Source organism: Hemitrygon akajei, chromosome 12, assembly GCF_048418815.1.
Source record: "Hemitrygon akajei chromosome 12, sHemAka1.3, whole genome shotgun sequence".
NCBI lineage: Eukaryota > Metazoa > Chordata > Chondrichthyes > Myliobatiformes > Dasyatidae > Hemitrygon > Hemitrygon akajei.
In genome coordinates, this window is record NC_133135.1 from 17,905,831 (window position 1) to 17,922,947 (window position 17,117).

General features: G+C 45.1%; 1 protein-coding gene across 3 annotated transcripts in view; it reads left to right on the forward strand.

Moving 5' to 3' along the window:
* The first annotated feature begins 571 nt into the window (after nucleotides 1-571).
* Nucleotides 572-17,117, forward strand: part of lrrc8c (leucine rich repeat containing 8 VRAC subunit C) — a 56,795-nt gene continuing 40,249 nt past the window's right edge. The window contains exons 1-4 of one of the 3 annotated variants that reach the window (XM_073062639.1): nucleotides 572-1,076; nucleotides 9,859-9,952; nucleotides 11,308-11,348; nucleotides 14,344-14,486. In XM_073062639.1, the coding sequence (XP_072918740.1) occupies nucleotides 11,336-11,348; nucleotides 14,344-14,486 (156 nt within the window). In that variant the 5' untranslated portion in view covers nucleotides 572-1,076; nucleotides 9,859-9,952; nucleotides 11,308-11,335. The remainder of the gene's footprint in view (nucleotides 1,077-9,858; nucleotides 9,953-11,307; nucleotides 11,349-14,343; nucleotides 14,487-17,117) is intronic. The other 2 variants (XM_073062640.1, XM_073062641.1) reach the window with 2 other exon arrangements.

Consider the following 17,117-nt stretch of genomic DNA (forward strand, 5'->3'; position numbering starts at 1 on the left):
CAATAACAGAATGCGGAATGAAGTGTTATAGAGAGTGTAGTGCAGACAGGCAAACAACTCCAGCATCCACAGTCTCTTGCAATCTGTTTCTCGATTCCTTTATCTCTAGAGAGAAGGTTTTAAAATACAGCTTGTCCTCCGAGAAACCGGGGAGGGAGATGGGAAATCCACTGCATTGGGCGACCTCTCCAAGATGGTCCAATCTGGGAGTATATTTTCTAAATAGGTCAATAACTCAAATGCTTGTTGAAGATTTTCTGCAGCTGGAATCATTCCGTGCTCGGTTTAAAAGCCCCCTTCTAATTCCGCAACAGAGCACACCAATCCAGAAATAGTCGCGTCATTGGTGTCTGACTAGGGGGTGTTACAGCACAGACACCCACTCCATCCTGCACCAAGCAAGCTCAGTTCCTTTCTCCCAACTCCCCCACCTCCGGTCCACATGGGCGCCGGGAGGGGCGGGGCCGGGGTGAGTGTGGGTCACATGACGCGGAGGTTCCTCACCCACTGTCACCCACTCAGTCCTCTTTCCCCTCCCCTCCCCTCCCCCCGCCTTCCTGGTTCACTCCAAGCGCGGAGATCGGGCTGAACGCTCCGTAGACCCGGAAGGAGGAGAGACCCGTCCTTTTTCCTGGGGAATAGACCGTACCACCGTGTGGATCCGAAGCCGGAGCAGCCAGATGTGTCATTCCAGCCAGGGGGAGTGGTGTTCGGCGCCGCAGCGAGGCGATGGTTGTGGTCTGCATGAAGAGGGATGCTAGAGCCGGTGCGCCGGGCGGGCAGTAGCTGAAGAAAACGCTGACCAGCACTCCCAATCCCACTTGCATTGAATGGTGGCTCCTCATTCCCTGAAGAAAAAAGGTGAAAAATGTGAACCATGCAACGTGACTTCTGCGACCAGGGGGATATCTCTATTTTAGAATTAAGGCCAGGAAAGACCCGGATTCTCTGCCTCTTCGGGATGAACAGCTCCGGTTTTATTTAAAAGTGCTGGGAATCTTTGGGCGTTTGCCTCATGTAAACGGTACACATGCTGTGGACTCAAACGCTCTTATTGCTAGCTGATGTCTCCTAATGTAAGTGATTAATATCAAACGGGCTCTGTCGAGGAAGGGAGGGGGCAGAGGGGAGTGGGGGCTACTCCAGAAAAGCGCCCGATTTCTTCATTCAGCACCGGGTCATTTACTTGTGTATCAGACCTATATATTACCGTGACCCAAACACAAACAAGAAAACCTGCAGATGCTGGAAATCGAAGGCAACGCACACAAAATGCTAGAGGGGCTCCAGCTTTGTGTGTGTGTTGCCGATGCCCCTAACAGTCGGCATTTCGTCCTCTCTCGCTGGGCTAAGGAAAACGAGATATTGACGGGTTTTGTTTGGAGGCTGGCGTGTGTGTGTTCTGTTTTGAAGGGTCGGAGCGACCTATGTCTTGTCAGTTCGGTGGGTAATAACAGAAAGTTATCATCAATCTCTGCCATCCCGACTAATAACAGTTTCTAATCGGAGTCGAACCGCCTGTTGACTTCACCTGCCTGGGTTTCTGCAGCAGACGGTAGAGACGGTCTGAGGGTGGGGTTGTTAAGTCTGCCTGTCTCTTTGTACACGCGGCTGCATAGAGAGTATGCATTTGTATGGGGCGACTCGTGCCAAGTGCTTGTAGCGGAATTGAAAGGTGTCTGGGTGAGTTTTACCCAGATTAAGGTTGCGAAGGTGTAAATTAAAGGTATAAATAACACACAATAGGAATTGCGGTTCGAGACAGCCAGTCTCCCCGTAGCTCCCCGTCATCGCATGTGGCTGGAGAAGGTGTCACTTGGAAAATGTTTTGCTGGCAAGATTGGAAGTGGTAATAATTCTGTCCTTAGGAGGGGAAGGAGAGAGGCCCTTGCGTCTCATTGGTCCGTCAATGCCACACGCCGGTATTTGACGTTACATTGTGAGGGAACTCCCGGTGTGTTGTTTGGGGCCGGATGGCAGTGACAAGTCGCTCAAACGGAGCGGTGATTCAGCTGTGCAACCCCGCTCCAGCTCGCCTAACATTTTCTGATGCAGCAGGATGTTGGTGTGGATGGACAAACGCAGGAAACACCTGACCAAGACTTCATAAACAATTTACTTGGTGGAAATGGATCGAATATGGCATCATTATGTAGCTTTGTGTGTGGCCGAACTTAAAGCCGGGGGTTTCCAGATTCTTTCTGTGATTGCCGATTAATTAAGGAAAATTTGGGAGTTAGTGCGTCATGATTTGCAGCATTGCACCTCCCCTAGTTGATAATATTTCCCTGGAGTGTGTGTTTCAATGTAATGCACACACTGGTGGGTCGGACAGCATATGTGGAGAAAGAAAGACAAGGTTTCTGCCGGTAGCCCACTAACTACATCCAATACAGAGTCATGGCAAAGTACAGCACAGAAACTGGCCCTTTGGTCCATCTAGGCTGTGCTAAGCCATGTAAGCTGCCTACTCGCATCATCGACCTGCTCCGGGACTATCGCCCTCCATTCCCCGACCGTCCCTGTACCGATCTATTCACATACAAGAAAAAAATCTGCAGATGCTGGAAATCCAAGCCCCCCCCCCCCTACACACACACACACAAAGCTGGAGGAACTCGGGCGTTTCCACCCGAGACCCTTCAGCAGGTCTGATGGACTGATCTAAACTTCTCTTTAAGGATGATATCCAGCTCACCTGCGGTTAGTTCCACACTCTCAGGACTCTCTGAGAGAAGAAATTTCCCCTCATGTTGCCCTTAAACTTTTCACCTTTTATCTTTTACCCGTGATCTCTGGTTGTACCTCAGTGAAAAAAGCTTGCTTGCATTTACCCTATTCAGACCCCTCATAATTCTATATACCTCTATCACATCTCCCCTCAATCCTTTATGTTCCAAGGAATACAGTCCTGACCTATTCAATCTTTCCTTATAACTCAGGTCCTACATTCGTTTAGTTCTGTTTCTATGTGTAAGTAACTGTGTGGACAGAGTCCTACCCTATCAGACTGAGAAATTCCAAACCATAAACACCAGAGGTTCTGCAGATGCTGGAAATCCAGAGCAAAGGACCCAAAATTCAGGAGGATCTCAGCAAGTCGGGCAGCATCTATGGAGAGGAATAAACAGTTGACGGTTTGGGCCGAGACTCTTCTTTGGGACTGGAAAGGAAGGGGGAAGAAGAAAGTGTGGGGAGGGGAAGGGAAGGGAAGGGACACAAGCTGGAAAATGATAGGTAAAAACCAGGTGAGTGGGAGGGGGGATGAAGCAGCAAGCTGGGAGGTGATAGGAGGAAGAGGTAAAGGGCTGAAGAAGGGCACTCCACCTGCCACAAAAGGTGGGATTTCCCGGTGGCCACCCATTTCAATTAGCCTTCCCAATCTGACTTGTCAGTCCCTGGCCTCCACTACTGCCATGATGGGCCAATCTCAGATCGGAGGAGCAACTCAGATTCTGTCCAGTGGCATGAATATCAATTGCACTAATTTTCAGTAACTTCTCACCCCCCCCCACCCTTTTTCCATTCCCCGTTCTTGCTCCTCTATCACCCATTCACTTCTCACCTCCTTCTGTATGGTGAGTCTCCTTATTCTCTTTCTTCCCATTTGTACTCCTTCCCCACCCCCCCACCAGCTTTTTCTGGCTTCTTCCCCTTTCCTCGACCATCCTGATGAAGGGTCTCAGCCTGAAACGTCAACTGTTTATTCCCCTCCATGGATGCTGCCTGACCTGCTGAGTACCTACAGCATTTTATGTGTGTTGCACAGAAACTCCAATATGTAAAGACCCAATATATACACAGAATTAACTAGCATGCCACTTACGTATTGAAACATCCCATGGTATCACAGGTGTGTGGCCAAGTGGTTAAGGCGTTCGTCTAGTGATCTGAAGGTCGCTAGTTCGAGCCTTGGCTGAGGCTTGCGTGTGGGTCTTTGAGCAAGGTACTTAACAACACATTGCTCTGCGACGACACCGGTGCCAGGCTGTATGGGTCCTAATGCCCTTCCCTTGGACAACATTAGTGGCATGGAGAGGGGAGACTTGCAGCTTGGGCAACTGCCGGTCTTCCATAAAAAAACCCTTGCCCAGGCTTGCGCCCTGGAAACTTTCCAAGGTGCGAATCCATGGTCTGTTGAGACTAACGGAGGCCTATGGTATCACAGGGCATGGCAGTGCATGTATGGCATGTTTCTGTATGGTCAGTGCCGATGTCAATAATCGTGCAGTGGCACCTGCCCTAACTAATTTGTACCACACTTGCATCCTGTGGAGTGTGCGCGAAAACAGGAAGAATCCCAGTGCCAGAGGTATTTAAAGGGCCATTGAATTAAAGGCAGGAAAGAACTGGCTTGATTCTGACAGATTGAATTTTTGATGTAGCAGCAGCTGGGGAAGTTTACAGATCATAGAACAGTATGGGCCCTTCAGCCCACAATTTTATGTCAACCTTTAACCTACTCTACTATCAAGCTCCTGCTTAGCCCATATCCCTCTGCATCTCTTTCATTCTAAGAGCCTTTTACATATTCCTATCATATCATCCTCTACCACCACCCTCAGCAGTGCACTCAAGGATGTGTGTATAAAAAAATCTACCTCTGGCATCTCCCCTAAACTTTCCTCCACTCACCTTAAAATGATGTCCTGTGGTATTAGCCATTGTCACTGTGGGAAAATGGTGCTGGCTGTCCTTTCTCCTCAATCAGATGCTGCCTGACCTGGTGTGTTGCGTGTAGGAGCAGGTGGGAAAGTGAAGCAGGAGCTTTCAATCAAGTTGTCCTTTCCCTGTGGCCTGGTCGTGGGTCCGCACTTTTCATGTAAATCACATCTCTAAAGGCATCCTGTGCTGTGTAAGGACAGTCAGGTGAACTGGACAGACAGACAGTCAGTGTTCTCAAAAAACATTGGCACATCATCAGGGGTCTCTGATAGGAAAAGTAACTATAAGATTGCAAGAATACAGAGAAAATTTACAAAGACGTTGCCAGGACTTGAGGACGTGAGCTATAGGGAAAGACGGAATAGGATAAGATTTTATTCCCTGGGGCGTAAGAGAATGAGGGAGACTTGACAGAGGTGTACAAAATTATGCCAGTCGATGGTGTAGTGGCATCGGCATTTTGAAGCGAGTGGTGTCAGCTTCGAATCTAGCCGGCTCCTTGCACACTTTCCATCCGCGCTGAGTTGAGCATTGAGCTCGCAGCTTGGTCTCGAAAAAGCAGACAGATGCTAAAGGAAGGCCAAGGCTGCTGCCCAATGCGCCACGAGGTGTGGAGAGGAACAGCAACACAAAATAATGAGGGATATAGAAAGGGTAAATGTAAGTAGGCTTTTGACACTGAGGCTGGGTGAGAGGAGAACTAGATGTCATAGGTTAGGGGTGAACGGTGAAATATATGAGGGAATTTCTTCACTCAGAGGGTGGCGAGAGTATGGAATGAGCTGCCAACAGACGTGGTAGATGAGAGTTCATTTGCAACATTTAGGAGAAGTTTTGCTAACTTATGAATGGGAGAGCTGTAGAGTTCTGTGTTCCAGGTGCAGGCCAATGGGACGAGGCAGAATAACAGTATGGCACAGACTAGATGGGTTGAAGGGCTTCTTTCTGTGCTGTGATGCTTTATGACTCTATGAGGGTCATGGTGAGCGTGGAAAGGAAGCACTGGGTGTGCATGTACCCATCTGAAACCTGTATGGTAGAAGTGAGTATGTGATGGGAGGGATAGAACATAGAAGGTTACAGCAGAGTACAGGCCCCTCAGCTTACAACGTTGTGCCAACCTTTAAACCTACCCTAAGGTCAACCTAACCCTTCCCTTCTACATTGCCTTCCATTTCTTCTATCATCCATGTATCTACCTAAGAGGTTCTTAATGTATCTGTGTCTACCACCACCTCTGACAGGGCAGTCCCTTCACCCAGTGCTCTGTATATAAAGACTTCCCTCTGACACCCCACCCCCCCAAACTTTCCTCCCTTCACCTCTCTGTGTAAAGAACATCTGACATTCTCCCTACTGTATACTCTAATCACCTTATGCCTCTTGTTTTAGCCATTTCTGCCTTAAGAAAAAGTCCCTGGCTGTCCACTCAATCTCTGCCTCTTATCTAGATGTGGGATATGAAACCGATAATTAGAAAGGAGTATAAAGGCAACTTGAATTACCTCTAATCTCCTACTCACTGGGGACTTTATAGTCAATTATGGGATCAGCCAAAATTCATACTGCCAAATTGTGGTGGTCACTCCCTTGGGGAGAAGGCTCAGCTTGGAGCTTGCTAGATCAACCCTGCCAAGTATGTTTATGTATCATTCCTGACCGAAATGGAGTAAGAATGTGTTTATTGTGCTGGTGTAAGTGCCCATCTTAGATAAATAGCTGGGGAAAAAACCCTGTGTATAAGATCTAACAGCAACAGCACCTCCCCCTGGTCATGACCGAACACAGGCTTTGCAAATACGGCCACTGCAGCTTAAACTAAGAGACCCTCACACCGTTTATTAGGTACAAGAGTGGAAAAATTTGCTTCTGTAGCTCATCCTCTTCAAGGTTCGACATGTAGAACATTCAGAAATGTTCTTCTGCGCACCACTGTTGTAGCGTGTTATTTGAGTTACTGACACCTTCCTGTCAGCTCGAACCAGTCTGGCCATTCTCCTCTGACCTCTCTCATTAACAAGGCGCTATCACCCACAGAACTACTGCTCACTGGATGACTTTTCTTTCACACCATTCTCTGTAAACTCTGAAAGATTGTTGCATGTGAAAATCACAAGAGATTGGCAGTCTCTGAGATATTCAAATCACGCTGCCTGGCACCAACAATCTTTCCACGGTCAAAATCACTTAGATCACACTTCTTCCCCATTCTGATGTCTGAGATGAACAACGAGCCTCCTGACCTTGTCTGTGTGCTTTTTATACAGGTATACCTAATGAAGTGGGCACTGACTGTATGACAAACCCTAGAAACAATTAAGCTGGAGTAATGTGCTCAGTTCCAGCTTTCAACATATAAGGGAGAGAACTGCAGAGATTTATTAGTATGTCACAGAGAAGAACCAGACTTTTTCTTGATAAGGTAGAAAAGGTCAAGGGGAGGTTTGGCTGAGATGTTTAAAATCTGATGAAAAACTTTGATAGCAAGTTTGCTTTTCAGTTCTTAATAATTCACTATCTGATATGACCCTTGTTGGGGAACATTTATGAAATAGATATTTGGAACCAGAGAACTGGAATAGGGGCTTGCTCCGTTGACGTCACACATCGGTCCAGTACTGCAGTGTCTGGGAATGAGGGCAGCACAGTAGCAGTAGGTGTAACAATTTACAGCGTCAGCAATTGAGGTTCAATTCTCACCGCTGTTTGTATGTTTTCCCCATGACTGCATGGGTTTCTTCTAGGTACTCCTGCGTCCTCCCACATTCAAAATAGGGCTTAGTGAGTATTCGGCATGATATAATAATAATAAGTAATTTATAGATCCCAATGGAAAATTTTTTCATTACAGTAGCAACATTTAAAAACACACTTAGCAGTGTGAAGACTTAACTAATAATAAAGAACAGAATAACGTGCAATAATAATCTACGGAATAATAAATCAGAGACTATTGTGTGTGTTCTCTTGTTGCATAGAGATGAACGGTTGCTTGTTGCATTTGGTAGGAAAGATTTTCTGTAGTGATCCTTGTCACTGCGGAACTGAATGAGTCTGTTTGAAAGGGCGCTCCGCTGCTTACTCAGTGGGTCATGGAGAGGATGACCCAAATTGTCCATCATGGATAACAGTTTGTTTAGTGAGCTCCTCTCCACCACTAACTCAGAAGAGTCCAGGTCGTAGCCAAGGACGGATCCAGTCCTCCTGATGAGTTTATTTAGTATTTTTGCATCACCAGCATCGATGCTGCTCCCCAACGTAAAGCCACAAAGAGGATTGCAGTCACTGTAACAGACTGGTAGAAGATCTCCAGCATGCTGCTGTGCACATACGTTGGTGCTGGAGGCATAGCTGCCCCCAGCACATCCTTGGACTGTGTTGGTGATTGACACAAACGGCATAGTTCACTGTATGTTTCAGTCTACAGACATACTTTATTGATCCCGAGGGAAATTGGGTTTCGTTACAGTCGCACCAACCAAGAATAGTGTAGAAATATAGCAATATAAAATCATAAATAATTAAATAATAATAAGTTAATTATGCCAAGTGGAAATAAGCCCAGGACCAGCCTATTGGCTCAGGGTGTCTGACACTCCGAGGGAGGAGTTGTAAAGTTTGCTGGCCACAGGCAGGAATGACTTCCTATGACGCTCGGTGTTGCATCTTGGTGGAATGAGTTTCTGGCTGAATGTACTCCTGTGCCTAACCAGTATATTATGGAGTGGATGGGAGACATTGTCCAAGATGGCATGCAACTTGGACAGCATCCTCTTTTCAGACACCACCATCAGAGAGTCCAGTTCCACCCCCACAACATCACTGGCCTTACGAATGAGTTTGTTGATTCTGTTGGTGTCTGCTACCCTCAGCCTGCTGCCCCAGCACACAACAGCAAACATGATAGCACTGGCCACCACAGACTCGTAGAACATCCTCAGCATCATCCAGCAGATGTTAAACGACCTCAGTCTCCTCAGGAAGTAGAGACAGCTCTGACCCTTCTTGTAGACAGCCTCAGTGTTCTTTGACCAGTCCAGTTTATTGTCAATTCGTATCCCCAGGTATTTGTAATCCTCCACCATGTCCACACTGACCTCTTGGATGGACACAGGGGTCACCAGTGCCTTAGCCCTCCTCAGGTCCACCATCAGCTCCTTAGTCTTTTTCACATTAAGCTGCAGATGATTCTGCTCACACCATGTGACAAAGTTTCCCACCGTAGCCCTGTACTCCGCCTCATCTCCCTTGCTGATGCATCCAACTATGGCAGAGTCATCAGAAAACTTCTGAAGATGGCAAGACTCTGCAGTAGTTGAAGTCTGATGTTGATGTTGAAGAGAAAGGGAGACAGGGCAGTCCCCTGTGGAGCCCCAGTGCTGCTGACCACTCTGTCTGACACACAGTGTTGCAAGCGCACATACTGTGGTCTGCCAGTCAGGTAATCAATAATCCATGACACCAGGGAAGCATCCACCTGCATCACTGTCAGCTTCTCACCCAGCAGAGCAGGGCGGATGGTGTTGAACACACTGGAGAAGTCAAAAAACATGACTCTCACAGTGCTCGCCAGCTTGTCCAGGTGGGCATAGACCCACGGTTCAGCAAGTAGATGATGGCATCCGCAACTCCTAGTCGGGGCTGGTAGGCGAACTGGAGGGGGTCTAAGTGTGGCCTAACCATAAGCTGGAGCTGCTCTTGAACAAGTCTCTCCAGTGTCTTCATGATGTGGGAGGTCAATGCCACCGGCCTGTAGTCTACGTGTGACAAATAAAGCTAATCCGAATCTAATTAAAAGTTTCAAAAGAGCTTAGATCGGATTTATTACCCCCCAAAAAAATCCTGTTAAGGGGATGGAATCTGAAATTATGCAGAAAATGGAGGTACAATCAGAATCTAAAGGAAAATGGTTTATAATGAAGGGAAATTGTGCAGGCCTTTGGAGGTATGACTAAATGGAGAAGTTTTCTGAGAGTCAGACAGTTTCAGTGGGTTGAATGCATGATCCAATGATCAAGTAGCAACATGCTGACTTGGATTGTGCATTGGCAACATGTATGAAATTCTTCTCCGTCTGAGATGTTTTTGAGCCAAGAAAAGATGTGTTAAAATGTCAAATTGTTTTTTTTTATGGGGTTGTTTAGTTTTGCTCTAATAGTTTTATAGAAAAACCTGTGCATTATTATTTTGCAGGTTTTGATAACTCTATTCATGCTGGAGTTATAAAAGGAGAGAATTTATAAAGTCACAAAGCACCTCCTTGAAAGAGGCAATACTTTCTGTGTAGGTAAGTATGGAAATTGATAGAAGTTGTGTTTAAATCGAGGTCTGGCTGGGGATTTGTGATAGTTGGGACAATCAGCTGGGAACTGGCATTTCAACAGGGTTATAGTCCTACCAAAGCCCAGTTGATTGGTGGAAACCATCTAAGATGAAGAAATGTCACCAGCTTCTGCCCTTCAGCATGCTCCATGCATGGTTACCCTGAACAGCTTCTCTGAGGATCGTCCTGGTCGAGAGGTCAGTGTATTTCTGATATCATGAGAGTGAAGTTAGCAGGAGGTTAGCTCCTGGTAGGGTCACCCATGATGATAAGATCAAGGGAGAGGTCCCAGACAGAACAATCCAACCAAGACCTCTGCGGTGGACTTGGCGGAAGATGATGACACATCACAATGGTAGTGAAGGTGAAAGAAGGCTGCAGCAGTGAAGTCATCTTGCATTCCATGTCACTGCACCCTGACCCCGATCTGTTAATGATCTGGTGGTGTCTGCTCATGGTTTAGCCTCCCCACATTAAACAAACCCATGCACACTCATTCTCCATTAAGGGAATCCACCCTAAAGCCCCTTAGAACATTACACTCGATTCAAGGAATCACCCTACTACCTTGAATAGAAACTTGTCTCCACAGTAATACTTGTATTGAAATTTTATCATAAATTAGAATTAGGTTGTGTCAAATAAGAGTAAGATTTTTTTTTACCTGGAAGTATTTCTTTAAACCAAATTAGTGAATATCTTAAGCAAGGTTTTCTTCTGAAAGTGTAGTGAAAAAGCAATGTTATTAAATGCATATTTAATGGCACATCAAGTCTACTACACCATTCAATTATGGCTGATTTATAATCCCTCTCAACTCCATTCTCTTGCCTTCTCCCCTTAACCTTTGATGCCCTTTATTTATCAAGAACGTCTCAACCTTCACCCAATGTCTTGGCTCCCCTACAACTGGAAACATTCTCTCCACATCTGCTCTGTCTAGGCATTTCAATATTGGGTAGGTTTCAATGATAACCACCCCCCCCATTCTTCTAAACTCCAGTAAGTGCAGAGACATCAAACACTTCTCATCACATGGGTGGATGATATGAGAATGTGAAAAAGTGTGATGTGAACAAAGATATTTTAAGGACCTTTTTCCAGGTGAGAATGATGGAAATTCATTTCCTAACAGCAATCATAGCTTTAACTTTGAATTCTTTTGGATTAATGAACTGTTGTTAGGAGCACCTTATAATCCGGTTACCTGAAATTTACAATGAATAAGCCTGAGTTTCCAACTCTATACCACTTGTGGCTCCTGTTTGGATTTATTCTCATTTTTGTTCTTAAAAGAGCTTCTATTTTCTTTTTGGCAGATTGGAAACCGCTTGGGCTAACCGCTAGATGTCGTTCCCACGTGCGTACTTCCCATTCCTCTTGCAATGTGCATGCTGCAATGTTCAGGAGCTATTACTCGGAAAAGAGCAACACTCGCATTACATGTCTACAAAGTCTAGATACTGAAAGGATGCTGACGTTTCCTTTCATCAAGAATGGTCATGAATGATTGAAAATGGTGGGGATGAAGCCACCAGGAAATACCGTGGCTGGAATGTGGAATGTTGGGTACTCGGTGAAACAGGCTAAGAACATCCCGAGCTAGTTTCTGCGGGGTTTGGCCTTAATGTTGTGCAGAGGCCTCTGCAGTAAAGCCCTTTGACTGTAAACGTGAGGAGATGATCAAAATTTCCTTGACTTCCTTCTTCATTCATTTATTTTTTCAGAGATGCATTGTGGAGCAGGCACTTGCATTCCAACGTGCGGTGGTGCCCAGCAACTTGTCTATTCAACCCTAGCCTAATCACATGACAACTTGCATTGACCAATTAACATACTAGCATTTGCGTCTTTGAGATGTGGGAGGAAACCCATTCAGTCATGGGGAGAATGTACAAACTCCTCACAGATGGTGCCAGAATTGAGCTCCTAGCTCTTGTCACCTTGAGCTTCAATAATGTCTTGCTAACCACCATGCTACCATAGCTTCCCATCTAATATCTGACAATCAGGATGTTGGTGGAAGCTGAGCCTCTATTGGCTCATCAATGGCACACATGGTCAAGGACTTTGATACGCAACATACAATGAAGGCTCTTGGAATGAAACTCCAGCGCAAGATATTACCTTTAGGAGAAGACAGCACAGAAATGGAATTAGTCATCCAGGCCTGGCCAATCACAGTGGCATTGAATGCATCAATCCAGCATGGCAGAGAGATGCCAGATATGTACTGAATGCTCTTCACTAATCCTAATCTAGCTGTGGCAATCTTGCTAAGAATTTCTTTCCACCTCTCCTGCCCTACTGGTCTGGCTGTCATGAAGAAACTGCATGTTTCCAGGTCATTCGCTCGTTGGCTTCCAATCACCTTCTCATTCAGTAAACAATATTTTTGCCATGCTTAAGAAAAGCATGCTGAGTAACTCCTCTCTTAATTTTCACTCTCTACCTTGCCTGCAGCCCATACTTTGACGTGTACTCAGCAGCAGATGCTAACGCTCCAAAATCATACCGCCTTGGACGTTCTTGTTGGTTCCAAGATCATTAGTATATATTTTGTCATCATTTTTGCATTCATGCTCAGTACTAATGTTGTGCATGTGTGGACATCTGCATATCATCCCTTCCTGTATCACGTGCCAGTTATGATCTGGCATCATAAACTTATCAACTAATGTGCTTCTGTGGATTTCTGGATATCACCCTTTCCTGTACTGGATGCCAGTTGGGATCTGAACATGTGCCAAATGAGTAGTCTCTCATGCTCCTCTATGTTTCTCTAACATCCTCTGAAAGTACTTTCACCACGCTGTCTCGGATGGAAAGGGTCTGAATTCAGAGCGTTCCTTGTGTTTGCTCTGCTCTCTGACGTCATCATGCTCATTCCTTCACTATCCAGTTCATTTGCGAAAGGTTTAGTTCTAAAATTCACAAGCTTCTTTCAGACTTCCTGAAGCTAACTGCTGACAGACTTCATTCCTCTCAGCTCTTAGGCTGAATTGCTACATCCTGAGCTCTTCCATGGCCTTGGCGGGGCGGGGCGGGGCGGGGGGGGAATGAAAATCTAATCTTTTCAGTTCTTCAAGTTTCATCGTTTTTGTCAAGCATCAGCTAATTACTTTCGCTGTGATGGCTTCATCCACAGTTATTTGATATTCTATTGCCATACTATCTACTTAGCCTGCAAGTGAGATTTTAGACGACTTCTGATGCCAAATTTCAGTAATGCTTGTCGCTGTCCTTTGTCTCCTTTTTGACACTTTACTAATCATTGTCAATCCAAGCAAGTAATAACTGCTGCAGGCATCAGAGAAACTCTTCTAGGGTACTTTTCTTCTATCTAGGATACTAGAAAAAAATGCTTGCAGACTCATTTTTTCTTGATTCCTTTCTGCAGTGGTAAGTGCTCCCATTAATGTTCATCTTTCTTTCTTATAGGGGCCGTCCGGAGTTGTGACATCCTATCAGTCCCCTTCCCTTTTAAACCTCTCCTTGTGCTCTTCAAACTTTCAAATCCATCCTCAATAGCATCACTCTGCTACTTTTTGGCTTGCCTTACTTATTTTGAACCGTTGGCAGTCTCTAATCCATGCAAACACAACAAAACTCCGGAAAAGATGGAGGGAATATAAATCAACGCCAATCAGCACAGCACTAGGAATTTAGAACAAGTTTCCCTTCAGTTGTTCACCATTTTGAGATCCATGGATGCCTGACTTAGACAATGGGGAAATGTGCTACAGATAGCCTGCTTATTTAATCTTTATTTAAATGAATCTGCCTAATTCAAATACAAAAATAAGACACAAATTAAAAGTAGTACGTTTCTGTGCAAGACAATATGTTAGTCATTTAAAATAGAAACACTCAAAATCCTTAAACAGAAGTGGAAAACTTTTGGTGAACCAGTGCAGGTAAACATTAGAATTCTCACAGCACAACTTTGAAAAGTACAACATTTGCAACTGTATTGTTGCTTTTGAATTCTTGGAATTTTTCATAATCAACAGGGTACATTTGAAGGATTGTCACTATTGTAGTGCATGTTAATTTGTCCAAAATTCAGCTTTATTTAGAGATATAGCACAGTAACAGGCCCTTCCGGCTGCCCAGTTATACCCATGTCACCAATTAACCTACTAATCTCTATGTCTTTCGGGTATGGGAGGAAACCAGAGCACCCTGAGGAAACCCATGCGGTTACGGGCCGAAGGATTGTGGTGGGAATTGAACCCGGGCTGCTGACGCTGTAATAGCATTACTCTAATCACTGCACTGTGCCTCCGCTCCAATCATGTCCTCTTATGATTATACTTATTTTAATTGTTATATCTTTAATTTTCTTCTGGCAGGAGCAATGATTCCAGTCACGGAGTTTAAGCAGTTCACCGACCATCAACCTGCGTTCAGAGTACTGAAGCCATGGTGGGATGTTTTCACCGACTACATAGCCATCGCCATGCTGATGATTGGTGTATTTGGATGCACGTTACAGGTAGGTCTGCTACTATCTTAAGCTGAGTAACTATTTGTTCAAAGTTCAAAGTAAATTTATTATCGAAGTGTGTCTATGTCACCGTTGGCGTGTGGCCAAGTGGTTAAGGCATTGGTCTAGTGATCTGAAGGTTGCTAGTTTGAGCCTCAGCTGAGGCAGCGTGTTGTGTCCTTGAGCAAGCCACTTAACCACACATTGCTCTGTGACGACACCGATGCCAAGCTGTAACAGCCCTTGCCCTTCCCTTGGACAACATTGGTGGCGTGGAGAGGGGAGACTTGCAGCTTGGGCAACTGCCGGTCTCCCATACAACCCTGCCCAGGCCTGCGCCCTGGAAACTTTCCAAGGTGCAAATCCATGGTCTTACGAGACTAACTGATGCCTAAAAAAAAAGTCACCATATGCTACCCTGAGATCCATTTTCTTGAGGGCATTCACTGTAGGTACAAACAAATACAATAGAATCAATGAAAAGCTACACACAAAGACAAACAACCAATGTGCTATAGACAAGCTATGCAAATAAAAAATAATAATCATAAGTAAGTAAGATAATATTGAGAACATAAATTGTAACATCTTTGAAGGTGAGTCCATAGGTTATGGAATCAGTCAGTGTTGAGGTGAGTGAAGTTATCCAGGCTGGTTCAGGAACCAGATGGTTGCAGGGTAATAACTGTTCCTGAACCTGGTGCTGTGGGACCTGAGCTCCTGTGTATCCTTCCCAATGGCAGCAGCATGATTTCTTTCCACGAAGGATGATTTTCATTGTTTTGCTTAGCTAAAAGTGGGATTATTTTGGATCTGTAAGGACATGGTTTCCCAGCGTACAGCTATGAAGCGTTTCTGAACAGTGTCAAAGACGTCGGCATCAGCGGTGAAAGGTGGCTGGAGGGAGGCTTGTGAGCAAACTTCCACCTCTTGCATTAACCATTTTGATTCAGTAAATTTCTCAAACTGATATCTGCAGAGATACCCAAAGCCCTCCCCTTTTATGAGTCCATAAGACATTGGAGCAGAATTAGGCCATTTGCCCCATTTGAGTCTACTCTCCCGATCCATTATGGCTGATTATATCCCTCATTCACCTTACCGTGCCATGGAGGGGAATCAATGTCTTGCTTACCACCTAGTATGGGGATTACAAGGCATTAGGCTTTACAATTCAATTCAATTACAATTACAATTCAACCGCCAGGACTTAAGAACTTTTTAAAAGCTATTATTAATGCTTTTTGAGATAGTGATTTAGATGCATATCATATTTTTTTACTGAGTTAAGTATTGTATGTAATTAGTTTTGCTACAACAAGTATATGGGACATTGGAAAAAAGTTGAATTTCCCCATGGGGATGAATAAAGTATCTATCTATCTATTTAACCACAAGGGCCTGCAAAAGGTTGTGAGGACTGCTAAGAGATCCACCAATCAGAGGTATTTGTCAGGAGCGCTGCATAGGAAGGGCCTTTAGCATTATTACTGATCCCTCCCATCCGTCCAACGATCTCCTTAACAACCCCTTCCAACAGGCCCTTGAACGTATGGGTTTCCTGTGGGTGCTCTGTTTTCCTTCCACGTTGCGAAGACGTACGGTTAGGGTTGGCGTCTTGTGGGCATGCAATGTTGGCACCAGAAGTGTGGTGACACTTGGGGGCTGTCCCTAGCACAATCCTCACTGGTTTGATTTGATGCAACTGACCCATTTCACCGTATGTTTCGGTGTACATGTGACAAAGCGAATCTTTAAAAACAGTTTCAGCATGGATACCCACAGGTACAATTGCTAAGTCCGTTAGGTGATCATCCAGTCGGCCTTTAGTTTGTCCAGCGGGGAAGTTAATTCAAACAAATGTAAGGAGCCCTGAACGTCAAAGGGGAGATGTTTCTGATTGATGCCCCCTTTTTCTTTTAATTTTCTTAAGTTTGCTGACATTGTTCCCTCTCTTTCACTCACTGTCATGAAGTTCAAGTTCAAAGTTATTGTCATTTCAAATGTATCCATTTATACCACCAAAGGAGACAATGTTCCTGTGGACCAAGGTGCACAACACATTACGCATAACTCACACAAAACACATTAAGTAATATTACCACAAAGAAATTAACAAATAATAAGGTGCATTTATGTCACACGTTCAAAAATAAACAGTGTAATACTACTGGCGCGTAATACCTGGTGAGGCCTGAGTGGTGGTAGGGAAGACCTGGACCAGGAAGATCAGTAATCTCACAGCATTGGAGAAGAAGCTGTTTTCCATCCTAACAGTTGTTGATCTAATGCTATGGTGCCTCCTGCCTGATGGTAGGAGGTCAGAGAGATTGTTGGAGGGTTGGGAGGGTTCTTCGACAATGCGAAGGGCCCTGCAATGCTGCACTCCTGTTAGGTGTCTCAGATGGGTGAAGTCGAGTCCCCAGTGATCCTCTCAGTGGTCCTGACAATCCTTTGTAGGTGTTGCAGTCAGGTGCCCTGCGATTTCTGTACCAGGCAGTGATGCAGCTGGTCAGGATTCTCTCAACGGTCTTCCTGTAAAAATTGGTTGGAATGTGTGGGGTGGGAGACTTGGACGAGCCTTGCTCACAACAATCTCGTCAGGAGGTGCTGTGCTTTCTTAACTAAAGAGGTGGGGTT